The 27,969-nt window shown below is 44.8% G+C and overlaps 1 protein-coding gene across 1 annotated transcript; it reads left to right on the top strand.

The window, feature by feature from the left end:
* Positions 1–203: 203 nt before the first annotated feature.
* On the top strand, positions 204–26,823 carry LOC126106133 (UDP-glycosyltransferase UGT5-like). Its single transcript, XM_049912377.1, has 4 exons — positions 204–1,040; positions 10,364–10,586; positions 12,936–13,155; positions 26,544–26,823. Exons 1-4 carry the CDS (start codon positions 204–206, stop codon positions 26,821–26,823), a joined length of 1,560 nt encoding a protein of 519 aa, XP_049768334.1.
* The last annotated feature ends 1,146 nt before the right edge of the window (positions 26,824–27,969 follow it).

A 27,969-nucleotide genomic window follows, 5' to 3' on the forward strand; every position in this document is an offset into this window, starting at 1 on the left:
TTTATATTGCCTGCACGCCTATCGTGGCACCTAGTCACCAATTCCTCAGTTCTTGGAGCGTGATCAGATAGTATACGTCACCGCGATGAAGTCTCCATCTCAGGCCACACACCTTTTGTCTCATTTTACAGATGAGGATATTTACCTGCCTGACCTCTGTAGATAGACGGCTGTGACTGTTGGTTTGGTATGACGGTTTCAGAATGAGTAAGAGCCTCGTTTGGACCCGTTCGTTGCTGCTGCCACTGCTACTGCTGCTGTCGGCCAGTCCCTGCGACTCGGCGAGGATCCTGGGCCTGCTGAGCACGCCGTCTCGCAGCCACCACATCTTCAACCGCGCCCTCATGCTGGAGCTGGCCGCCAGGGGGCACTACGTTACCGTCTTCAGCCCAGACCCCGAGGACCGTCCCGTGCCCAACCACAGGGACGTCGTGTTGGACGGGGTGTACGAGGAAGAGTACGACTACGAGGTCGTCCCTCACCTCAGCTACTCCCAGGAAGTGGTCGAGTTCTTCGAGTGGGGTCTAGCGACTTGCGACAAGATCCTGAAATCGGACGGTGCGCGCCAGTTGATGAAGCTGACCGAAAACGAGACCTTCGACTTGATAATCGCCGAAGTTATGGTGCAGGAGTGCCTTCTTCCATTCGTATCCAAATTCGGAAACCCTCCAATTGTCGGTATCACAGCGTATGGCATCCCTCCCTGGGCTAACGACCTGGTGGGAAACTATCAGAACCCGTCCTTTGTGAACACCTTCAACCTGCCATACTCCTACCACATGACGTTTCTGCAGAGACTGACGAATTTCCTGCTCGACATGTTCGTCAGGTACTATCGGAATTACGTGTACATGCCGAAGCAAGATCGAATCAGCCGTCAGTTCTTCGGTGAGTCTGTTCCACTGCCCAGCGAGATCGAGAAGAACATTAGTTTAGTTTTGGTGAACGCGTACCTGGGTACACATTACCCTCAGCCTCACGTCCCGGCCGTCGTACCAGTGGGTGGTATGCAGATCAGACCACCTCAACCACTCCCAAAGGTAAGGCAACATCGCAATATACGAGGGGCGATCAATAAGTAATGCAGCATTTTTTTCACGGCTGATTTATGTTGAAAAAAAAATTCTGAATTTGTTGTGGGACATCGTGAAATATTCAGGCTCCAGTCCGTGCACTGCCATGAAGATTCGATAGGTGGCGGCGATCTACATAGCCTATAAAATGGTGTCTGTAACGAAGGTACTTCCCAAGCGAAGACCTGTCATGGAGTTTCTTTTGGCGGAAAACCAGAGGGTCGCAAATATTCATAGGTGCTGGCAGAATGGCCACAAAGACCTGACAGTGAACAAAAGCAGGGTGAGTCGTTGGACATGGTGTCTGTTATCATCGCAAGAAGATCGTGCATACCTGTCCCATCGCTCGCGTCTCGGCTAGTTGCACACGGCTGTGACTTCTGCAGTGTTGGGACGCGCAGACACTCTCATTCGAGATGATCAACAGATAATTATCAAATACCTTGCTGCTCACTTGGACGTCTCTGTTGATAATGCTGACACACTCATCCAACAGTTAGGACACTCAAAGGTCTGGGTTCCTCACCACCTAACAGTAGATTATAAAGAGCAACGAGGGACGGTCTCTAAAGAGTTGGTTGCGAGACTGATCTTGGCAATTTTTTGTCGAAAGTGGTCACAGGCGATGAAACATGAGTTCATCACTTCGAACCGGAGACAAAACGGCAATCAATGGAGTGGCGCTACCTCTTCTCTGAGGAAGAAGATCGAAGTCGCACTCTCCACCGGGAAAGTCATTGCTGAGACTCTGAAGCGGTTATTCTGTTCGATAGTCTGTCTCATCGTGCAGCGATCAACTCGAAAGTGCACTGCACTATCCTCCGGAAAACGGAAAAAAGAGTTTCGCGTCCTCGTCGCCACAAAAATGCTAACCAACGTCGGCTTCTCATGATAACGCAAGGCCTCAGAAAGGTCTGCGCACCCGACCAGAACTCAAGAACTTCAGGGGACTGCTGTTCGTCATCCACTGTACAGCCCGAATCTCGCACCTTTCCGAATACCATGTGGTTGGCCCAATGAAGGATGCACTCCGCAAGAAGCAGTGCGCAGGTGCTGGTAAGATAGTTAATGCAGCAATATGTTGGTGATTCCGGCGCCGACCAATAGAGTGGTACCTTTCGAGCAGAGAGGCCCTCATAATACCGTACTGGCCATTAAAATTGCTACACCAAGAAGAAATGCAGATGATAAACGGGTATTCATTGAACAAACATATTATACTACAACTGACATTACATTTTCACGCAATTTGGGTGCATAGATCCTGAGAAAGCAGTACACTGAACAACCACCTGTGGCCGTAATAACGGACTTGCCCATGCAGCTTCAACACGATACCACAGTTCATCAAGAGTAGTGACTGGTGTATTGTGACGAGCCAGTTGCTCGGCCACCATTGACCAGAGGTTTTCAGTTGGTGAGAGATTTGGAGAATGTGCTGGCCAGGCAGCAGTCGAACATTTCCTGTATCCAGAAAGGCCCGTACAGGGCCTGCAACATGCGGTCCTGCATTATCCTGCTGAAATGTAGGGTTTCGCAGGTATCAAATGAAGGGTAGAGCCACGGGTCGTAACACATCTGAAACGTAACGTCCACTGTTCAAAGTGCCGTCAATGCGAACAACAGGTGGGCGAGACGTGTAACCAATGGCACCCCATACCATGACGCCGGGTGACTCCAGTATGGCGATGACGAAAACACGCTTCCAATGTGCGTTCGCCGCGATGTCGCCAAACACGGATGCGACCATCGTGATGCCGTAAACAGAACCTGGATTCATCAGAAAAAATGATGTTTTGCCATTCATGCACCCAGGTTCGTCGTTGAGGACACCATCGCAGGAGCTCCTGTCTGTGACGCAGCGTCAAGGGTAACCGCAGCCGTGGTCTCCGAGCCGATACTCCATGCTCCTGCAAACGTCGTCAAACTGTTCGTGCAGATGGTTGTTGTCTTGCAAACGTCCCCATCTGTTGTCTCAGGGGTCGTGATGTGGCTGCACGATTCGTTACAGTCATGCAGATAAGATGGCTGTCATCTCGACTGCTAGTGATACGAGGTCGTTGGGATCAAGCACGGCGTTCCGTATTACCCTCTTGAACCCACCGATTCTGCTAACAGTCACTGGATCTCGAGCAACGCGAGCAGCAGTGTCGCCATACGATAAACAGCAGTCGCGATAGGCTACAATCCGACCTTTATCAAAGTCGGAAACGTGATGGTACGCGTTTCTCCTCCTTACACGAGGCATCACAACAACGTTTCACCAGTCAACGCCGGTCAACTGCTGTTTGTGTATGACAAATCGGTTGGAAACTTTCCTCATGTCAGCACGTTGTAGGTGTCGCCACCGGCGCCAACCTTGTGTGAATGCTCTGAAATGCTAATCATTTGCGTATCACAGCATCTTCTTCCTGTAGGTTAAATTTCGCATCTGTAGCACGTCATCTTAGTGGTGCAGCAATTTTAATGGCCAGTAGTGTAAAATGGCGGAATGCCGTCACACTGACCGGAAAATATTGTAAAATAGGGTTGTGCAGCGTAAAGGGTGGGGAATAATACAGCGTATTGCAATCCCGAATAATACCAACCTGCTTTCAAAAAAAAAAAAAAAAAAAAAAGAAAAAAAAAAAGAAAAAAGTGTTGTGTTACTTATTGAACGCATCTCGTAGGATAATACATTGACGGGAAAAAGTAATGATAATGGATTGAATGTGGCGTCGGTCGCTGAATATTGAAGCTAAATAGTTCTCCGTACAGTCCCAGTAAAAACAGGTTCCTGAGATTCATATCGGCGGCCATCTGACACACTGGAGTATCCAGCGCTGTAAGGTAACACTTTCACGTGTTAGTTTTTATCTTCTTTTTTTGTGTGCAAGTGAAAAGCTGCTGTTGTACGCTGTTGGGAAAGGTGATCAGAAGAAGAAAGGTCTGTGTCATTTGGCCGTGTGCTACGGAAATTCGAAAGAGAGCAAAGAGAATCATCAACGGTTTCATTGCTTGCCATCAGCGCTTATTCTTTGATTTAGAGGTATAACAGTTCAGTGATTTGGTTGTTCTTATAAGAATCGACAGCAAACCAACACTGGCAACGATACTTCAGGTATATATGCCGACGTCAAAAACTGAAGATGATCAGATAAAGAATGTAGGTGAGGATACTAAACGGGTAATACAGTACAAAAAGGGAGATGAAAATCTAATAGTCATGGGGGAATGGAATGCAGTTGAAGGGGATGGAGTAGAAAAAAAGGTTACAGGAGAATATTGGCTTCGGGCAAGGAATGAGAGAGGAGAAAGACTAACTGAGTTTTGTAATAAATTTCAGCTGGTAACAGCGAATACTCTGTTCAAGAATCACAAGAGGAGAAGGTATGCTTGGAAAAGGCCGGTGATACGCGAAGATATCGGTTATATTACAACATGGTCAGACAGAGATTGCGAAATCGGATACTGGATTTTAAGGCGTATCCAGGAGCAGATATAGACTCAGACCACAATGTAGTCGTAATGAAGGGTAGGTAATGAAGAGTAGGCTTAAGTTTAAGAGATTAGTCAGCAAGAATCAACACTCAAATAAGTGGGATACAGAAGCAATAAGGAATGACGAGATAAGCTTGAAGTTCTCTAAGGCTACAGATACAGCAATAAGAAATAATTCAGTAGATAGTGCAGTTGAAGAGGAAAGGACGTCTCTAAAAAGAGCCATCACAGAAGATGAAAGGAAAAACATAGGTACAAAGAAGGTAACGGCGAAGAAACCATGGGTTACAGAAGAGATTCTTCACTTAATTGATATCAGAAGGAAGCACAAAAATGATCAGGAAATTCAGGAATAGAGAAATACAATTCTCTATGAAAAATGGAAGAAATTGAAAATAAATGATTGTCGGAAGGACTGGCTCAGCGTATAGGAAAGTCAAAACAACCTTCGGTGAAATTAAAAGCAAGGGTGGTAACATTAAGAGTGCAAAGGGAATTCTATTTACACTGAAGACCTCTATGAGGGGAAAATTTGCCTGATGTGACAGAAGAAGAAACAGGAGTCTATATAGAAGAGATAGGGGATCCAGTATTAGAATTTAAGAGAGCTTTGGAAGACTTAGGATCAAATAAGGCAGAAGGGACAAATAACATTCCTTCAGAAGTTCTAAAGTCATTGGGAGAAGTGGCAACAAAACGACTCTCTCATGAGTCTGCTGACAATACCATCTGAATTTCGGAAAAAATATCATCCTCACAATTCCGAAGACTGCAGGAGCTGACAGGTGTGAGAATTATCGCACAATAAGCTTAACAGCTGATGCATACAAGCTGATGACAAGAATAATATACAGACGAATGGAAAAGAAAAGTGAGGGGACGTTAGATGACGATCAGTTTGGCTTTAGGAAATGTAAAGGCACAAGGAGGCAATTCTGATGGTGTGGTTGATAATGGAAGCAAGACTAAAGAAAAATCTAGACACGCTCATAGAACTTGTTAGTCTGGAAAAAGTGTCAAACAGTGTCTAATGTCGCATATACAGTATGTACAAGAGCCAAGAGGGAATAATAAGAATGGACAACCAAGAATAAAGTGCTCTGCTTACAAAGGGTGTAAGACAGGGATGTAGTCTTCCGCCCCTACTGTTCAATCTGTACATTGAAGAAGCAATGATGCGAATAAAAGAAAGGTTCAGGAGTGGAATTAAAATTCAAAATGAAAGGATATCAATGTTACGATTCGCTGATGAAGTTGCTATCTTGGGTGATAGTGAGGAAGAATTACATGATCTGCTGAATGGAATGAGTAGTCTAATGAGTAAAGAATATGGACTGAGAGTATATCAAAGAGAAGAATGTAATGGTTGGCACAGGAGAGGAATTCGTGCCACGTCGCATCAAACCAGTCAGAAGATTGATGACAAAAAAAAAAAAAAGATTTAGAACTTCTGTTGCTCTAAATAAATAATGAGACCGTGACTGAAAACACCTGTTTAAGACTGTGAAGATTTGCCTTGTAATTGGTTCTAGACTGCATGCTAGTCTACGTTACTGACAGGAGATATTTTTTGCGATCTAGACCGCAGGTTGATATCTTGAAAAGTTTCATTTACTGAGAAATGAGTAAATAGTTTGCTGAGAAAGTGGGGGTGATATATTTCGAGGCTGAGGACCATACTGCACGTACATGGAGCCCACTCCGAATTTATTTCGTAAATAGAAGCGATATCTCACTCAAGTAAATAAATAAATATAATAAATTGAAAAATTAACATGATATGACTGGAATTATAGCCCATGTTGGCATTGGTAGCACAATATTCACATAATGTAATCGTAAAAAGTGTACTAATTGAGTGCTTTCCGTTAAAACATAGAGTCACATTCTTTCCTGTACATTTGTTGCAGAGGTTGTCTCTAACTTTGTGTCGCTTGAGGTGCAATCAGTTTTGAACTTGAATACTTTTCTTTTGCAAACTGCAGACAGCAGGTTGTCTTTTTTGAAGGCACCACATACATACTACAAGGGGATAAAAAAGATATCCTTGTGAAACACGCACCGAAAGATGTCTCAGCTTGAACGATAGTTTCTGGTTGTAATTTATGCTTTCTGTCAGAAAACTCATTTTATTTCGAATACAGACCTATTGTCCATTGGATCTTGGCGACAGAATTGATTTCAATACACTTTCTCAGCACACTACTTCGATCCAGAAGGAAATATTCACTTCGCAGTGGAGTGTGCACTGATATGATACTTCGTGGCAGATTAAAACTATTGGCCGGACGGATACTTGAACTTCCAACCTGTGGTTTTCGCGGGCAAGTGCTCCACCGCCTGAGCTACCCAAGTACGACTCAGGACCCGTCGTCACACTTTCAGTTCTGCCAGTACCTCGTCTAGTACCTTCCAGACTTGCTAGTTCTTCTGTGAAGTATGGAAGGTAAGAGACGAGGCACTGGCTGAACTGAAGATGTGATGACAGGCGTGAGTCGTGCTTGGGTTATCTCAGATTGTAGAGGACTTGTTCCATAAAAACACGGGAGAACTGCCGGATATCAGTAACTTCCTGCCACGATATTTCGGCGCAGAGTCTTCTGGCCATCTTCAGGTGAATGCCACTGTAGTAGTACTGGCGAGTACGCGCTGAGCTCCGCTATTTAAAGCCTTCTGAGGTGACATTGCGCATGCGCTGCTCAGCGTGCGCGTTCATAACGGCTCCGTGCGCTGCGCCTCGCGCCCTCCACTGCGAAAGCCTGGCGTATCGGTGTCAGGTCGATTTCAATCTTTATGCAGATAACTACGTCGACTACGAAGTTTCTCTATAACAGGATTCCAAGCAGAGTTCAGCTGATAACCGCTATCTCGATTGATGAGAGTCTCGTTGTCAGACAATCTTATTTCCACAGATTCATTGATAATCGAGTTCCAAAAGTTTGATGTATGGGCCAAAATTTTTGTGTCGTTGTAATTCATGGAATGGTCTGTGGAAATACAACGTTCGGCGATTGCGGACTTGGTGGGTTGGAGAAGGCGAGTATGCCGTTGGTGTTCCACAATGCGTTCCTGCACAGTTCGTGTTGTTTGCCCTATATATGATTTGCCGCATTCACACGGAATTTTGTAAACACCTGGTTTACGCAGGCCAAGGTCGTCTTTAACGGATCCCACCAGTGATGAAATTTTGGAAGGAGGGCGAAAGATGACTCTCACTTGATACTTTCTCAATATTCTGCCTATCTGTGAAGAAATATTCCCAATAAATGGTAGATAAACAGTCGACCTGAAAGCCTCTTCCTCTTCCTTGTTCCGTCGTTTGTAGGTCTTCATCACTCCGTTCACTTGCCTAGGTGAAAAGCCATTCTTCAAAAATACTTTTTGCAGGTGTTCCAGTTCCGCTTGAAGACTGTCGGCGTCAGAGATAGTATGGGCACGGTGGACCAAGGTTTTGAGAACGCCCATTGTTTGTGCTGGATGGTGGCAACTAGTAGCTTGTAGATACAGGTCTTTATGAGTGGGCTTTCTGTACACCGAGTGACCAAGTGTGCCATCACTCTTCCGTCGTACCAAGACGTCTAAAAATGGCAGACAACCATCTCTCTCTATCTCCATGGCAAATTTTATGTTTTCATGTACGGAGTTCATGTGACGTAAAAATTCTTGGAGACGGTCTAGACCATGAGGACTTGCTCGCCAACTGCAAAGGTCCCGAGTTCGAGTCTCGGTCCAGCACACAGTTTTAATCTGCCTGGAAGTTTCACTTCACCACTATCACTCTCAGTTAGTGCCAACGTAATAGCATTTCATCTCCATGTCTTTCTCTTCGTAGGCGACACGACGTCCATTCGTCAGACGCTTGTGTTCGCCGTGTGCAGCGGCTTATTCGCGTGGAACCCCTGTCTCTGCCATACTGAAGATTCGTCCTAGGCACTTGCGACCACGGGAAACAAGCTCTCGTGAAATCTCTGCGCTGCTATCACGCACATGTTTCATTTCGATTACTACCCCACGATCAAAGTCGGTTGACTTGGGACGCGCTGCCCTGCCTGCAACTCACGCGCCTCCAACAGACTGCTACGGTACGTGTCTACACTTCCCCACACCACGCATCTAGTAACAACATTGTCACGTCGCACACAGAACGTCTTTAAGTGGGACAGCCCTTCCCGTTACTTTCGGCCACTCAGTTTAGGATCATGCATCCTCAGAGAACACAATTCTCGTCATCTTTCTCTCTGATATTTCGTCTATGGTTCCTTTCTGTCATGCAGTAGTCTCTACAGACAATAGCACACCTAGTACAACCATGTTTTTTACCATCCTTGCTGCGTACACAGTTGCCTACAATGGTTTTTCTCTAAAATACACTGTCAATATCAGCAACATCGTCGTGGATTATAACATATCTTGTTTCTTTCCATTAAGTTATTTGATTGTTTAAAAAATCAGCAATGTCTCATTCTGCTGCCATCTGTCCTTGTGGATTATCTTTTGACTTTCTTTCTACACTTCTCCTATTTGCTCTTTGATGTTTAATTCTTTGTTTCTAGTATGGTAAGTTCAATTCTTTTCCTGTCTAGAAGAAAGAAAACTCATCTTACGCTTTCTGTTCTCATGCCCTGTAGGTTTCTCAGTATCCTAAATTCATAGCTTGATGTCACTGGCACTACCTATCAGAATTCAGTCATTGCCTCTGACATGTTTCTAAAGTCGCTGGAAGAAAGAAATTGGAATTTCTAGTGCGGTCATTGTTGGTTCTGTGTGGTAGTTGAATGACGCATGGTGATTATTCTGCAGGGCGTCCCAAGAGGAGTGGTCAATAATCACGGATATGTGCTGTTTGAGGCTTTCCCGGCGCTGCATCTGCTTGATAGGTTCCCGGGAATTACGCCGGATAATATTGCAGAAGCCGCACAATATTTCAGCGAGACAACTGCCCGCCATCTTCAGGTGCTACTGTACTACTACTACAGTAGTACAGTAGCACCTGAAAATGGCGGGCAGTTGTCTCGCTGAATTGTTCGGTTTCTACAATCTTATCCGGCATAATTCCAGGGAACCTATCAAGCAATCACGGATTTGACAGGGATATGAAAGCATAGATTCTGGTAAGTATGCACTATAAAACGAATTACTTTAGAGCTATGAGCTCTTTTTCATCTTCTCCGCTGTGAAATACTTCTTTTCTACGGAACAACCGTTCAAAGCTCTTAATGTATATATTTTAGAGCCCAGGTTTAGTATACAGTTTTTCTTAATTTGGTCCCGGCTATGTCCTTCCGAAATACGGAAAGCAAAGAGCTTTCAGTAGAACAGATTTCGTTGCTAGTGTCGAAGAAAAAGTTCTCGTAGCGCTAAGGTATGAATTTTACCGCCTATGTTAGCTAGACTTCTTTGGTTCCTGTTACAACCCTGAATATTGACCATACCTCCTTGAACACCCTGTACTTGTTTTTTTTTTTTATTTTGCTAAACAATGTCTATGTATTGGCTTAGTTAACGTATCATATGGTGTTCATTACAACAGTCGCGTCACAACCACTTGTTGAATCGAGAAAATGTGTTCATTTCTTTATTTTTGACACATGTATAAAAAATTCTTTGATCTCCATAAAATACAAATTATATTAATAGTAACTATGATAACGTTTACCCAAAAGATTACTGTGTAATGTCAATGAAATCGATATTCAGATATAACCTATTTGGGAATGTACCGATACTTTGCAAGTGAACTGTAATTCTGTAACTTCTTTACAACAAACGTCTTTGTTGATAACTCATTTTGGTGCATTCCTACCCTCTAGGACCTACAGGATTATCTGGACTCTGCACCCCAGGGCGTCATATACATGTGCTTGGGCACAAATGTGCGAAGCGACAAGTTGGGGGAGAACCAGCTGCGAGCCTTCCTGGAGGCCTTCCAGGAGCTGCCCCAGAAGGTGCTCTGGAAGTGGGAGTCAGACTCCCTGCCTGGACAGCCGGCCAACGTCAAGATCATCAAGTGGGCGCCCCAGAACGATATTCTCGGTAAGGTATATTATTTGTGAACTTTACGCACTACGCCACCGGACAAAATATTATTCACTCCGTTGAAAGAGAAAAGTGTTCATTTGAGGGTACTGTCGGTGCAGAGCTGGTACCTGGCGGTTAAGTGGTCCACCAACCATGACGTAACTAATGGGAGTGAAGTCTTTTCTTTGTGCCGCTCGGTTATACGGAATCAGAATAGTAATGTGTGTAGACATAGGACAGGGACAGGTCTCTAGACAGGACCTAAGAGGATTCGATATGGCACCAATACTGTGTAACACTGCAGCTAAAACTGATAATGCTCTCAGTTCGGCGAAAAGAGATTACAAACGGTGTTCAGGTGCACTATCTGACCCAAAGTACCCAGACACATATTAATGGACATTAATATGGGGTGTGTCCACACTTCACCTTCATGATGACTTTAAATGTGAAAGGGAGACTTTCAGTACATGTCAGTGTCTGTAAAATAATCGCCGGCCATTCATCCTTAGTTGCAGAAGCCAGAGAAGGTAGTGAGGTTGGACTCTGGAGTCTGGGGCGAAGACTTCTAGCTCATTTCAAATGAGCTTGTCAGTCCAGTTCAGGAATTTTCTTGCCTGAAGACCATTACCTCACAGATGCAGCATTATGACAGAGTGCATTGTGATCCTGATACAACCATCGTCTCCAAACCGCTCCTCTGGTGTTCTCAGTACACAATTCTGCACAACATGTTCATCTTTTACCGCATTTAGCGTTTTCTTACTTCCAAGAAGGGTACCCGCAACCTGACCTTCAGAAAACAACCGCATACCTGAACAACGTCTTCTCTGTGCTTCATCACTGCTGCTTAACAAGCTGGAACATAACATTCCCCAGGCATTTGCGAAAACAAATGCTTCTGTTGGATTGCCACGGGGTATATAGCGCGATTTGTCACTCCAAGTCACTCACTGTCCATTGACGCGTTGGTTCACTCCGCGACGCCTGGACACTTTCCTTGTTGGGAGCCCTTCATGGTACAAAGTAACAATGCAGACGCGATCGAAACGCGGTATTGACTGTCTAGGCATGGTTGAACTACAGACAACACGAGCCGTTTATCTCTTTCTTGGTGGAATGACTGGAGCTGATTGGCTGTCCGACCCCCTCCGTCAAATATGCACTACTCATGCATGGTTGTTCACATCTTTGGATAGGTTTAGTGACGTCTCTGAACAGTAAAAGGGACTGTGTCAGTGATACAATATGCATAGTCAACGTCTATCTTCAGGAGTTCTGGGAACGGGGTGTTGCAAAACATTTTTTGATGTGTGTATTTGGCGGCGAGGAACCCAGACGTCCAATTCTGCAGCGAGGTGTTTGATTGTGATCCGATGATCGCCTCGAAGTAGAGCGTCCACACGTTCTAACACTGCAGGAGCCACAGTTGTGTGGCTGGAGAACAGACGGGTTTGCGCGACGTTTTGCGGTGATGACAGACATCTCGCTCAACGACTCATCGTGCTTTTCTTTACTGCCAGGTCTCCGTAGACACTCTGCAGGCACCTAAGGGTATCGGTGGTCCTCTGGTTTTCTACCAAATGAAACTCAATCACATCTCTCTGCCTGGAACGCACCCCTCTTACACACGCCATTTTCGAGGCTAGCTACGTATAGCGCCGCGACCTATCCGAAGTTGATGAAACTGTAGTGGTTCAAAATGGTTCAAATGGCTCTGAGCACTATGGGACTTAACAGCTACGGTCATCAGTCCCCTATAACTTAGAACTACTTAAACCTAACTAACCTAAGGACAGCACACAACACCCAGCCATCACTAGGCAGAGAAAATACCTGACCCCGCCGGGAATCGAACCCGGGAACCCGGGCGTGGGAAGCGAAAACGCTACCGCACGACCACGAGATGCGGGCAAACTGTAGTGGATGACGCGGTAATACACCACGACATCCCAGAAAAAAATTCGCATTTTTTCGACCGAAATTGTCCAAAAACGTGTTGCATTAGTTATTGAACGCCCCTCATATTACAAATCTTAATTGTGCTTTTCTTGCCTTTTTTTTTTTAACTAAAGATTCGCAGCAATCGAGGAAGTCAGGGACAGTCATTGATTTGGTTCGTTTCTGGTAATAATAATCCTATGACTGAACTTACCTCTGGAAATTGCTCATTGTCCTGTCCATAAATAATCGTCTGCGCACTATACCATTTTTTTTTAAACTGCTAATGTAGCCCCAAAGACGATTACTTGTCGAAAAACGAGCCATATAAGATATAAATTAGGAACGCTGGATGTGATATATGATAGTAGTACCTCGAAGCTCTGGTTTCACGGCCGCCCTCCTTGCGTCCATTCTCTGCAGCCCACCCCAACGTGAAGGCGTTCGTCAGCCACGGCGGCATGCTGAGCACGTCTGAGGCGGTGCAGCACGGGGTGCCGGTGGTGGGGGTGCCCTTCTTCGCGGACCAGTACGTCAACCTGCGAAGGGTTGTGGCGCGCGGCGGGGCGCTACAGCTGGACAGTCTGAACCTCACCAGGGAGTCCGTGCTCAAGGCGCTGACTCAAGTGCTCATCGATCCCAGGTAAGGTACCATTCTGAGGCTGACTCCAACCCGAACACTTCGTTCAGGCTGCTCTTGTACTATCAGACCTCCTGATTTGCTCATCAGATTACTATAATTGCCTGAACAATATTACACACCGAAACGCTCCTTTTTTTTATTAATGAGACGAATTTCTCATTATTCAAGTGGATGGAAGCTGTTATTCTGTTCGTGTGTGTGTGTGTGTGTGTGTGTGTGTGTGTGTGTGTGTGTGTGTGTGTGTTTGTGTGTGTGTCTGCAGGGCAGTCACTCTCCACACTCCCTTTACGCGGCTAATTCCTCCCCTCATACCAAGGGCGGGAAGTTTGTTACGTCCACTCAAACCTGGACGTCAACGTGGCCCGTGATGCCAGCTTTGACTATAGCGCCAAACGTGACTGGCCCCCACAAAGCGAGGCAGTTGACGCATGGGAAAACACAGTGTGTGTCAATCAGCGGGCTGGTAGGGTGAACTGTGGTGGTCTTCATTACAACGTAGCCTGGAAACAACATCTGGATGTATGGAAACACAGGCTACCTCGGCGATTTTCGATGATCATGATGTTTAGTTTGTGAGGCGCCCAACTGCGCGGTAATCAGTGCCCATACAAAGTCCCAATTTTTTCACAGTCCAGTTTTGCCACTGTCACGAATGATGATGATGATAAAATGATAAGGACCACACAAACACCCAGCCCAGGCACAGAAAATCTCCAACCCGCCCGGGAATCGAACCCGGAACCCTGTGATCCAGAGGCATCAACGCTCGCCACTTTTTTTTTAATTGGTCAAGAACTTTAGAAAATTTTTGATAACACCATTAAACTGTGACTGTCTTCATTTATAAGTGTGTGTGTGTGTGTGTGTGTGTGTGTGTGTGCGTGTGTGTGTGTGTGTGTGTGTGTGTGTATTACAAATATGCTACCTGTGTCTCTCCAATCGTTTATTAATTGTGTAAAAAGCTGAAGTAAATTGGTCAAGAAGTTTCCAAGATTTTTGCTAAAAAGCTTTCCCATATATTTATAACGTATGTCCACCTGAACGTTTATCTGCGTAAGGTGTAAAAATCTGAAGTAAATCTATCTAGATCTTTTCTTGATATATGGTAGTAACGTTGAACTATGACTTACATTCGTGTAGTACTATGGATAACGACTGGTCGGTTAGCAGTGCATTTTGTTCTATTTATACATGATAAACCTACTGCAAAGGGTGCTGTAAATTTATTTTAATGTTTAATATCTATTCAGAAACGGTCTAACAACTAGTTTGACTTCGATAAAGATAAAGGCTGAAGCAATGAATCAAAATTTGTACCATGGTCAGGACTTGAATCTGAGTTTCCTCCTTACTAGGCAAATGTGCCGATCCCTACATCACCTCTTTTTATTAAATACCCGATCCGGCCGGGAATCGAACCCGCGACCCCGTGATCCAGAGGCATCAACACTAGCCACTTTTTTTTCAAATAATGTGACCAGTGAAGCAAAAAATATAAATTAAAAAGTTAGTTATAGCAGGATTAGAGCCTTTGCCTCGCCCACGACTCTCGTGCACTGCACAAACACCAATCATATTTTTTTCCTCGAAAGCACTTATATGAGGCAATCAATTTAAAATAAAACAAAAGAAGTCATTTCGACAAAAACAAAAGGGTTAAATCAGAAAGTATGAACGAATATGGCTTTAATTTTAACGTGCCAACATCTTCTTTCCTCCGTCACTTCTACAGCGTGTAACATTTAAATCCAAACAAGAGTGTCCACAAAAAAAGGGGGGGATAACAACTCATCCAACTCCTTGTCGATGAAAAAAAAGATACAGCATACTAGAAAAAAGCTCGCGATAACGTGGCATCCTGAGCCTCGTCCAATGGGCTGTGTCCATATATTGGAAAACGGCACACGGATCTGCGTCATATCCACTCACCATCATGTAGTGGACATAAAGTCCAACAAGCCACATGATGGTATTGTTCTTCGATCGAGGAAAGAAGGATGAATCGGGACGCACGAGAATCTCCTCCGAGACAGCCGCCTCCGACGTCCTCAGGACAAAAGCCAGTTCTCGACGAAGCCATCTACAATGGCCATGACCGCAAGAGGTCATGGCAACGATTGCAGCGATCCGTCACGCCGGCCGGGGTGACCGAGTGGTTCTAGGCGCTTCAGTCTGGAACCGCGCGGCCTCTAGGGTCGCAGGTTCGAATCCTGCCTCGGGCACGGCTGTGAGTTATGTCCTTAGGTTAGTTAGGTTTAAGTAGTTCTAAGTTCTAGGGGACTGATGACCTCATACGTTAAGTCCCATAGTGCTCAGATCCATTTGAACCATTTAATCCGTCACATTGAGGCCAATACGAAAAATTCGCACGTTCGTAGGTACAATATCATGAACAACTTGGTACCACGAGAACGCCATTTCCATCGCGAAAATCGGGAGGCTAACTTTAGACCAAACGGTCTTCCATTTCCTTTCTAACGACAGGGCTTCCACAGAGGGAATAGTATGAGGAATTGGCCAGCGACTTAACAGAATTTTTAGGGAGAGATTCCCTTGGGAAAGGATATCTACTCCTAAATAACTGACTTCGAGAAAGAAATCCTTAACGTGCCGTAGTTTATAACTAATCCTACCAATATCTACTGGAGAAGTTAAAGTCGCCGGTCGGATACAGTCATGAAGGCGAGCTGTAAGTGAGTGAGGGGCACGTAGACATGTTAAAACGGTGTGACGGATGAATAAGTCAGAATCCTTAACCCGAATGTCAGGGAGGCCCAAACCTCGCGGCAAACGGGGGCGCGCCATGACCCCATAATGCATGCGAAATATAGAGTTGCGCCATATAAACTTGCCAGTTATACTTTGAAACTTGCGGTACATCATCGCAGGAAGTGGAAAGATTTGTGCAATAAAATAAGCCTTACTTAACACATGCGTTTCCATGGCCGGACCTTATGAAGAAGTGAGAAAGAGCGACGCTCGTGTTCAATGATTGCTCCCTGAATCTTATCCGTGACAGACTTCCAGTTTACGGTAGCCATCTTTAGCGGTAAACTGTCAATTATAACAACTAACGATCGATATAGGGTGACCTTCAAAGCCCATGGAATTTCAACAGCGTCAAATCCTCGCAGACTGAGTAAGCGACATTTCAGGTCATTAACCCGCGCTCCCATGAGACGACAAAAGGCATCCAAAACTTCCTTCAGCAGTGGTATACCATCATGCGTACGGAGAAGAACCATAACGTCATCAGCGTATGCACGAACGGTTAAACCTTTCTTCCAACAGCGACCAGCCACCCAAACGAGCAGCTATAGATGCCAACAAAGGTTCCAGAAACAGCACGTAGAGCAACACAGACAATGGACTCCCTTGAAGAACGCCCTGACACACCGCGATGGGGGAAGTAAGATGGCCATTTACGTCAATGGACGCCCGAATACCAGTAATTAGAGAGCTAAACAGCCGTCGTGCAGCATCGTTAAAACCAACAGTCGTCAATACTCGCGTAAGGAATCCACGATGAACGCGGTGAAAATCAATGAAAAGCAAAGCACCTGGCACGGGAATGGTGGAAGCAATCGAAATTAAATCACGACGTTCAGCAACGGGAGTCAGGCGAGTACGACCCGGAAGACAACTTTGATGGCTCGCGATGATGGTAGCGAACAATACCGATAGTCGGCTATTTACCGCTCGCGCTGCTATTTTATAATCATAGTTGAAGAGGGTTATCGGGCGGACCTGATCCACACGCAAACGTCCCCGCTGTTTTGGGGATCAGGACAGTTTTCCCAACCTTAAAGCTGGCCGGGAGAAGGCCTCCGTGGATCACTTCATTCAGCATGTAAGTTATCGTATCTCGTATTAGGGGCCATAATCGAATATAAAATTCTTTGGGAAGGCCATTCAAGCCAGGCGATTTGTGTTAGGGGAACGAGCCGTAGTCCGCAGCTCGTGGTCGTGCGGTAGCGTTCTCGCTTCCCGCGCCCGGGTTCCCGGGTTCGATTCCCGGCGGGTTCAGGGATTTTCTCTGCCTCGTGATGACTGGGTGTTGTGTGATGTCCTTAGGTTAGTTAGGTTTAAGTATTTCTAAGTTCTAGGGGACTGATGACCTCAGATGTTAAGTCCCATAGTGCTCAGAGCCATTTGAACCATTTTTTTCGAACGAGCCGCAATATCAAGTATATCATCGCGACGGAATACAGAGAAAAACTCTTCCTGGAGAGCTGGCGTAACAAGACTATCAAGGAAGGAGGTAAAGTCAACAGACGGTGGACCATCTCAATCCAGTTCGGTATAGAGTTCGAAAATGTACTGGTAAAGTTCATGCATGGTATCAGATTGGGAGGACCACTCACGCCCATCTAGAGAACGAATGGTAGAAAGACGCGTCCTTTGAGATCGCTTGTGAAGCCGGAGAAGACGATAGAGAGAGGTCAGCTCATTCTGTACGATTGAGCGAGTCTGGGAACGCAGTCGGACCCCATCCATTTGCCTAAGTTTGAGTTGTATAAGTTTCGCCTTCACACGGTGGGCGTCGACAACTCTCAACGGGGCATCACGACCATCATCGTAAAGATCGCGAAGGACAACATAATTAAAGTCCCTAGTCCGCCTTATTTCAGCCGATTTTTCAGTGCTGAAATGCTTGAATGCATTTCGAATCCGGGGTTTAGCAAAAGTAACCCACCATTCTAGAAGTGAGGGATAACGCGCTTGGGACTGGGTTGTCGTCTGCCATACGTCTGCGATGTTGACTGCCAGAGAGGGGTCCGTTAGATATACACAGGGTGTTACAAAAAGGTACGACCAAACTTTCAGGAAACATTCCTCACACACAAAGAAAGAAAATATGTTATGTGGACATGCGTCCGGAAACGCTTACTTTCCATGTTAGAGCTCATTTTATTACTTCTCTTCAAATCACATTAATCATGGAATGGAAACACACAGCAACAGAACGTACCAGCGTGACTTCAAACACTTTGTTACAGGAAATGTTCAAAATGTCCTCCGTTAGCGAGGATACATGCATCCACCCTCCGTCGCATGGAATCCCTGATGTGCTGATGCAGCCCTGGAGAATGGCGTATTGTATCACAGCCGTCCACAATACGAGCACGAAGAGTCTCTACATTTGGTACCGGGGTTGCGTAGACCAGAGCTTTCAAATGCCCCATAAATGAAAGTCAAGTGGGTTGAGGTCAGGAGAGCGTGGAGGCCATGGAATTGGTCCGCCTCTACCAATCCATCGGTCACCGAATCTGTTGTTGAGAAGCGTACGAACACTTCGACTGAAATGTGCAGGAGCTCCATCGTGCATGAACCACATGTTGTGTCGTACTTGTAAAGGCGCATGTTCTAGCAGCACAGGTAGGGTATCCCGTACGAAATCATGATAACGTGCTCCATTGAGCGTAGGTAGAAGAACATGGGGCCCAATCAAGACATCACCAACAATGCTAGTACTGTAGAGCAATGAGCCGCATGTCAACACAAGCACCGCAGTCAACATTACCTTCCTTCAATTGGGCCAACTGGCGGTGAATCGAGGAAGTACAGTACATACTGACGAAACAAAAATGAGGTGTAACGGAAATATCGCGTTTCCGGGCACATGTCTACATAACATGTTTTCTTTATTTGTGTGTGAGGAATGTTTCCTGAAAGTTTGGCCGTACCTATTTGTAACACCCTGTATACAGCTGCACGCGATCGGATGAACGACCGGATCCAGACGGAGCGTACAGAAAAATTAAGGTGAGGTCATGAAAACTACATGCTGTACCGCGACCATCATCTAGCGTTTCTAAGACCGTCATCGGGATTCCATCTCGATAAAGCAAAGCCATACCGGTAGCATTTTCAGGCGCGACATTGAAAAACATCGAGTATCCAGGAAGACAAAACACATCAAATAATACCTCTTGTAAACACACAATATCGGCTTGGGAATCGTAAATACACTGGCGTAACGCAGCAAGCCGTAATTGGGAACGTACCCTATTAACATTGAGGGTTAGAAATGTATACGCCTGCATCCGTTAGCACATGTAAGGTCAATGAAACAACACAAAGCAAAATGCACTCATCACGCCCTTCTCTCCTCGACGACCGGAGGCGGTGGAAAGAAGGCATAATTCTAATCCTCTCCACTGGAAGCTGAGGAATGCTCGTTTTTCTTCTTACGGCTTGCCGCTGCGCTTGCAGGTTGAAAACGCTGTTTTACACCACTCCGTGGAAATATACACTCTTGATGTGGAAGTGTTGGGTGCACGTCAAGCTCCGATTTGATAGAAGAGCCATCGCCACTGCATTCATCGGAAATCGGGGAGCACATCTCAGAACGACCAACAGCAACATCAGGTACAGAAGAGACAGGTGTCAGGTGACATTTCCTGATCACCTGGAAGAGAACCCGTAGAGTCCTTTTGTTCCACCGTCTCAGCATGGAGGAGGGGTGGTATTTCATCGGAACACTGTTAAGACTGGCCAGCAGGCAACGTCTCAGCAGGAACATATGAACTCACGGGAACCGTGGCTTCTACGAGTGAAGTGGGGGGCGCAGATTCAACACACATCTCAACGTGAACAGAAGCAGCGACATCAGCTCTGGTAATACTGGAATCACAGTTAACTTCAGCAGACAATTCACTGTCGCCAGAAGGTGCAACCTCTGTCAACGCCGTGTCACAAGACCGAGACTGGAGTGGGGCGTCCTCGAAATCTGTAGCGTCCTCAGTCCGCCGGCGTTTGACGTGCGCTGCAGGAGCCGTCGTCCCACGCATGGACGCTCCGGTAACGGTGTAAATTCGCAAGAAGTAGGGGGTAATGTTGCCCCTATATCGCTTAAGGAGGATATAAGATGAACATCAACAAAAGCAAAACGAGGATAATGGGATGTAGTCAAATTAAGTCGGGTGATGGCGAGAGAATTAGATTAGGAAATGAGACACTTAAAGTAGTAAAGGAGTTTTGCTATTTAGGGAGTAAAATAACCGATGATGGTCGAAGTAGAGAGGGTATAAAATGTAGACTGGCAATGGCAAGGAAAGCGTTTCTCAAGAAGAGAAATTTGTTAACATCGAATATAGATTTAGGTGTCAGGAAGTCGTTTCTGAAAGTATTTGTATGGAGTGTAGCCATGTATGGAAGTGAGACATGGACGATAACTAGTTTGGACAAGAAGAGAATAGAAGCTTTCGAAATGTGGTGCTACAGAAGAATGCTGAAGATAAGGTGGGTAGATCACGTAACTAATGAGGAGGTATTGAATAGGATTGGGGAGAAGAGAAGTTTGTGGCACAACTTGACTAGAAGAAGGGATCGGTTGGTAGGACATGTTCTGAGGCATCGAGGGATCACAAATTTAGCATTGGAGGGCAGCGTGGAGGGTAAAAATCGTAGAGGGAGACCAGGAGATCAATACACTAAGCAGATTCAGAAGGATGTAGGTTGCAGTAGGTACTGGGAGATGAAGAAGCTTGCACAGGATAGAGTAGCATGGAGAGCTGCATCAAACCAGTCTCAGGACTGAAGACCACAACAACAACATATCGCTTAAAGCTTTAGACTGACTGACAGCTGACTGCGATGACACTATGTCTACTAATGTTAAAGGAAGACGTTTTCGATAAGACGACGTCAGAACAGTAGTACGGCGCGGACAGTCGGATCTGAGACGACCGCTTTTGTTACAGAGAAAACATGTTCCTTCTTGCCCTGCATACGTAACATGGATCCGGTAATCACAAACAGTGGGAAGGAATATTCTTTTTAACGCACATGTCTACAGTCCGGATACCATTATAACACTGGAAGTGATGTGCTGACCAGCCTTTCCATCGGATATGCCGTATTACTTGGAACGTAAGCAACGCTGTTTTAAGAACTGACTCGTCCACTTCAGGAGAAAGGTTATAAATTCCAACCGGACTATATTCGAGTGTCGCATTTCGAAGGAAGACTTGACTAACGGAACCATCTCGATATATAAACAACACTTTAGAAGCAACCCGAGAGAGAAGCCGTTGTAATTGAACGGGATCGTAAAACTTCACAAAGAATGCATGCAAATTAGAATGAAAGTAAGCAGTATCTACCTGATCATGTGTAACACGGATAACACCAGCCAACCAGGCGTTTGTAAGGAGCCGGGTTGAACACGACGCATATTGTTGTCAAAACTGAAACGAACAGTAGCTCGACGAGGAACAGATTTAGGAGACTCGACAGACACCATGGCTCGGGCAGAAAACACCGCCTCCAAGAGGAAAACGACAACCAACTCCGCTGCGCAACTACGATGTGACATGTGACTCCGACCGATACACCAACTAGACTGAGTAGTTTCGACACAAGCGGCGTTGCGGCATAGCCGGACGTTACAGGGTGTTTCAAAAATGACCGGTATATTTGAAACGGCAATACAAATTAAACGAGCAGCGATAGAAATACACCGTTTGTTGCAATATGCTTGGGACAACAGTACATTTGCAGGCAGACAAACTTTCTAAATTACAGTAGTTACAATTTTCAACAACAGATGGCGCTGCGGTCTGGGAAACTCTATAGTACGATATTTTCCACATATCCACCATGCGTAGCAGTAATATGTCGTAGTCTCTGAATGAAATTACCCGAAACCTTTGACAACGTGTCTGGCGGAATGGCTTCACATGCAGATGAGATGTACTGCTTCAGCTGTTCAATTGTTTCTGGATTCTGGCGGTACACCTGGTCTTTCAAGTGTCCCCACAGACAGAAGTCACAGGGGTTCATGTCTGGCGAATAGGGAGGCCAATCCACGCCGCCTCCTGTATGTTTCGGATAGCCCAAAGCAATCACACGATCATCGAAATATTCATTCAGGAAATTAAAGACGTCGGCCGTGCGATGTGGCCGGGCACCATCTTGCATAAACCACGAGGTGTTCGCAGTGTCGTCTAAGGCAGTTTGTACCGCCACAAATTCACGAAGAATGTCCAGATAGCGTGATGCAGTAATCGTTTCGGATCTGAAAAATGGGCCAATGATTCCTTTGGAAGAAATGGCGGCCCAGACCAGTACTTTTTGAGGATGCAGAGACGATGGGACTGCAACGTGGGGCTTTTCGGTTCCCCATATGCGCCAGTTCTGTTTATTGACGAAGCCGTCCAGGTAAAAATAAGCTTCGTCAGTAAACCAAATGCTGCCCACATGCATGTCGCCGTCATCAATCCTGTGCACTATATCGTTAGCGAATGTCTCTCGTGCAGCAATGGTAGCGGCGCTGAGGGGTTGCCGCGTTTGAATTTTGTATGGATAGAGGTGTAAACTCTGGCGCATGAGACGATACGTGGACGTTGGCGTCATTTGGACCGCAGCTGCAACATGGCGAACAGAAACCCGAGGCCGCTGTCGGATCACCTGCTGCACTAGCTGCGCGTTGCCCTCTGTGGTTGCCGTACGCGGTCGCCCTACCTTTCCAGCACGTTCATCCGTCACGTTCCCAGTCCGTTGAAATTTTTCAAACAGATCCTTTATTGTATCGCTTTTCGGTCCTTTGGTTACATTAAACCTCCGTTGAAAACTTCGTCTTGTTGCAACAACACTGTGTTCTAGGCGGTGGAATTCCAACACCAGAAAAATCCTCTGTTCTAAGGAATAAACCATGTTGTCTACAGCACACTTGCACGTTGTGAACAGCACACGCTTACAGCAGAAAGACGATGTACAGAATGGCGCACCCACAGACTGCGTTGTCTTCTATACCTTTCACATCACTTGCAGCGCCATCTGTTGTTGAAAATTGTAACTACTGTAATTTCGAAAGTTTGTCCGCCTGAAAATGTACTGTTGTCCCAAGCATATTGCAGCAAACGGTGTATTTCTATCGCTACTCGTTTAGTTTTTATTGCCGTTTCAAATATACCGGTCATTTTTGAAACACCCTGTAACTACGACCTGCTCACTGGACGCGCAAGGCGACACTGAGCCACTAGGCCACGAGCTGCCAGCCATTCTCAGTCTTGTCCGATTATCACCCGAGTCAAGGCGTCGTTCTGCGGCAACGTTTCGACAAGATTCCTACTCGTCACCTTCAGGCGACATGTCGGGTTCTTGTCAATTTCGTATCTTTATAGAGGCCGCACTGCAGGCTCCTCTGCAACAGCTGGGCCAATCGCACGTTCCGGAAGTGGTATCGCGGTCTCTGGTGTGGAGGGGGGGGGGGCAATCGCGGATCGTAATGGTAGGGTCTCCCGACGTGTTGCATGGCCCTGGCTTCGCGTCCTGCTGCTGCCTATTCCATCCGCTGCCTTCACCGCTTTCCCATCAGACCGCTCATGGGGTATTTTTGCTAGCGCTACATCCCATGATGAGCACATTTGGAAACCGCTGTCCTGGTAGAGAAGATCAAAAGTTACAAGTCAATCAAGTACATGGGAAATGTATTCACAGTTGCGAATACAGGCAACCATAAGGTGTATAACGGTGAAAATTTGTGCGGTTCGGGACTCGAACCCCGATTTCCCGCCTATCACGAGCGGTCCCCTCACCATTAGGCTATCTGTGCACGAATCAAGGCCAGATTCAAACTGCCGTATGTTGTAAACCATGTGTCTGCAACCTGAACTCCTACATTCATTATGTATATGTCTATAAAGGAGAGACACATTAATTTAGAGTCACTTGCCCGGTTTCGGTTTATAAATACAATACCGCAGTGTCTGTGTTGGATGGAAGGACGATGCATCGTACTTCTGAACAACACAATAGTTGCAGTAACGTATTTATTCCTCAAAATCAGACAAGCGGCTTTCAATTAATATTATTTCTTGCTGTTTGAAGAGATTAGTGGCGAATAGAGGGAAAGCGGGAAAACGTCAGGCGCTGAGTCACAACACGTGTGTCTTTAGTGATCGTGACAAACGATCATTGAAGAAGATTGCGACGGCACATAAGAGAGTGACAACTGCAAACCTCACTGCAGATCTGAATGCTGCTCTCGAGAGCCCGTCAGCGCCGAAACAAAGCGAAGGGAGTTCCAGAAGCGGGGGAATGTCGGTTCAGGCTGGAATTCCAAAACCACACATCTGTGATGCAAATGACAGCAACAAGAAAACGTGGTATCGAAGCCATAAAAGCAGGCATCCATTTTATGCATGATTTTAATAGAAGAATGATTTAAGACAGAAGTATGCAGTTATCCTTCAGAATAATGTAACCTAATAACCTTTTTAAACAGCAACTTGACACAATTTTTACGACAGACGCAAATATCTTTCAGAAAAAATGTAACTTGACACTCTTTTTACACCTCGGTTGGAGATTGAGCACATATGGTGCATAAAGCAAAATATTACGGTATTTCCGCCATCTCGAATTTTTGATTGGCTGGTTGATTTTAATTGTGGCAGGAGATAAGGGGGAGAGGAGGGGAGGGGATGTTCTTTTACCATAATGTTTAAGCAGTCTCTGAACGCTGATGTGGAATTTTAAGAAGCTGACTTAAGAAAGAAGCCGAGCCATCCCAAGACATACTTACGTAAAATTTTTCAGGGCCCTCGTTCTACCAAACATTGACCAGTAACGAAAGTGTTTTCAACAGCCTTCCACGTGAGAATGTCACAAGAGCTTCCCCAGCTTTCGCAAAAGCAAGCAGATAGAAGTGAATATATTTTCCTTCGAGTCCAAGTTGCATAACTTCCTGTTCGGAAATATTTGTTATAACCAAACACAGTGAATATAATTACATAATCAAATATGTGTTTTCCTTACTGTTTCGGTAATAGAAGCTGAGCTCTGGAATAAAGAGGAAGCAACAAGTAAAATACGTACTGTGCACAAAAGACTCAAGTCCGAAATTATATTTTTCTGTTCGAAATACCATATAACAGCAGTTACATTAGTCCTACTTTAATATGAGAAGACAGTATACGGAATATTTTCTATCATTCAGATTTTTTTTAAACTTGTTCCTGTTATTAATGATTCAGCACACACTTTGTTTATTTTTCACAGAACTTTCTTAATGTGATTTGATTCGATTGTGCACTGAGCGCCTCATATATAAATGCTGATGATGATGATGATGACATCACGGTCATGTGATGTCAAAAATGTAAACAAAATGGGCCAAAGTGGATCTTGCTGTATGACTAACTGTATATACGTTTTAAGGTAGCATAACTCAAGTGGTCAAATTACCCAAACCATATTCATCAAGTATTTAAGAACGAGACCTATTAGCGACTTCCAACAAACATTACACATAATTTCAAACAGTTTACAAAATTATTACAGCTGACATTCAACAAAATAATGAAATGGAAAAAGTTTATCGCTTACTTCATTTTCGCTTTTGATGGAGAAGAAACATCTGCATCTGGAACAACATTTTCACTATTTTCATTATTTCTTTACTACTAATTTTATCCATAACATGCTTTCCAGTCAGTATCCACATACACCTGTGAATGTATTTGAAAAATTATATCATTCTACCACGTCTAGTTCAGATGATTTGACGTAAACACTGAGCAGAATGAAAGACAAGGTTCTCTTAAAGCAGATTGCAAATTACCCAGACTACACTCATACAGTGGTTGATAAATGAGAGACTTTAGAGACTAGAAATAAACTTTAAACATAATTTCAATCGTTTTCTAAACTTTTTCTTACTTACAACGCACAAAATAATGAAAAGAAAACACTTTTATCTCTCGCTAAATGTTCCTTGTTCCTGCAGTTAAACTCTGACATCAACCGTGACGTTTTAATTTATTATTTCTTGTAATTAATGCTAGTAGTTATTCATTTTCCAGACATTGTACGACACATAGTTCAGGAGATATGACGCCATAGGCATTTTGCTGTGCGAAAAACTACAATGTCTTGAACCATAAGGGTTTCAGGTGCTTAACGTCAAAAATGTGACGTGTTAACGCATTTGTGAAGCAATCTGACGTTCACAGCTGTTTTTATATGACACCTGGATTCCTTAAGGACCCCAACGAGGGGAGGAGGGCGGGGGGAGGTGGGTGACTTGTCTATTTACTATTTATAATGGGTAATAGCGGAAAGGTTTTACATAATAAAGGAAATGCCTCATTTTTAATTGCCTCCTAGTGCAGCTTTCTTGTTGCTTTTTGAATACTGCTCAGCCATTTCGGTGTGTACTGCATAAAATACTGGAACCTTTCCTTGTTGGTATCCCTTTGATATGTTTCAGTGTATGAAATGAGGACAGTTGTTGAAAAATTATTGGAACTCATCATAACAGAACCGTTACAAGAGTCACTGTATGAGATTTCCTATGTTTGATGGTGAGATGATACCTCCACATGAGGAGCAGCTTAGATCGGTCGGGAGTGAGTAATAAGACATGTATCCGTGTTTAGTTACAGAGACCGCATGAAGCGGCTGTCGGCCATCTACCGGGACCGGCCGCAGACAGCCCTGGAGACGGCCGTCTGGTGGACGGAGTACGCCCTGAGGCACCAGGGGGCGCCCCACCTGCGCTGCGCCTCGCTGGACCTCCACTGGTTCCAGCGCTGGCTGCTCGACGTCATCGCCTTCCTCCTGCTGGCCGCCGTCAGTGGCTACACCGCTGCCTACCTTATAGTGAGGAGGCTTCTCTCTGCGCTCCAGGCCAAGGGCAGAAAGCTCAAGACCACCTGATAGATGTGTGACCATGTGGGACTCTTCATCATCACTTTATGGGAAACTCAGGATCAAACAATACGTGTGTAAGAATCAGGAACTACATGGCACATACAGGACCCCATTTGAACCTTGTCCCATTCCCCTGCTTTACTGTCTTAGATTTCTAGGAATTCCGTATATGATTAAGTTTTTGAATAACTTACTAGACACATCCAGCAAAATAAATGTTATGGAAAAGGATTACATAAGACCTTAATTAATAAACTACCTTTTTAAATTCATCTATCTGGCTATAGGTTTTGTGGTCTGTGGACCAAATTAGATGATAGATTAGCTGCAGGAGATCAAGGAATAAAACCAATAGATAGAGCTTATAAAGAACCTGATATTGCATACGAATATAATAAAGATTTATCGAAAAGACATGAAGCAGATGAACAACTTCAGTTAGCTTCAAAAGAATGAATGCATGCTTCTGTTGCATCAGTCAGAGAAAAATTAGCTACTACAACAGTTAGAGGAATAACGTATGGAAAGAGAATATTATGTTATAAAAATTTTGGTCTTTATAAATGAATAACTACAGCATTGATTACACTTTGTTACCTAGTGGCAAAACTAAACCAAAATCAATTATAATTAAACCCAATAATGAATAATTAAGTAGTACTGATAATTTTTAACTGATGCACAAATAAGAAAAAGAAATACAAACTGTGGGAATTTACTCATAACAATAGGTTTGTCTGTTGTGAAAAAAGTTATCGAATACCTAACGAAAAAGAAAGAAGGTTCAGGACTAACAAAACATGAAGGAGAATTTCTTCCTTTGTTACTGGCAGTGTTAACAGATCTTGCAACCATTGGTTCACTAGCTGGTGGAGCAGCTGGTACTGCAAAAATAGTAATGGAAAAGAAAAAGATGATAAAGAATTAGAAGAACAAAAAGGGCATAATTTAGAAATGCAGAAGAAAGCAGGCACTGGAATATATGCTGTTGTTGTGGTCTTCAGTTCAGTGACTGGTTTGATGCAGCTCTCCGTGCTACTCTATCCTGTGCAAGCTTCTTCATCTCCCAGTACCTACTGCAACTTACATCCTTCTGAATTTGTTTGCAGTATTCATCTCTTGGTCTCCCTCTACGATTTTTACCCTCCACGC

The sequence above is a fragment of the Schistocerca cancellata genome, chromosome 10 (genome assembly GCF_023864275.1).
Source record: "Schistocerca cancellata isolate TAMUIC-IGC-003103 chromosome 10, iqSchCanc2.1, whole genome shotgun sequence".
Lineage (NCBI taxonomy): Eukaryota > Metazoa > Arthropoda > Insecta > Orthoptera > Acrididae > Schistocerca > Schistocerca cancellata.

Bases quoted from the DNA above. Each gene is read 5' to 3' on its own strand.
- LOC126106133 (XM_049912377.1), top strand. From the start codon at position 204: ATGAGTAAGAGCCTCGTTTGGACCCGTTCGTTGCTGCTGCCACTGCTA. The intron at 10,587-12,935 runs GTAAGGTATATT...CATTCTCTGCAG, and splicing joins GCCCCAGAACGATATTCTCG to CCCACCCCAACGTGAAGGCG. The intron at 13,156-26,543 runs GTAAGGTACCAT...ATCCGTGTTTAG, and splicing joins CAAGTGCTCATCGATCCCAG to TTACAGAGACCGCATGAAGC.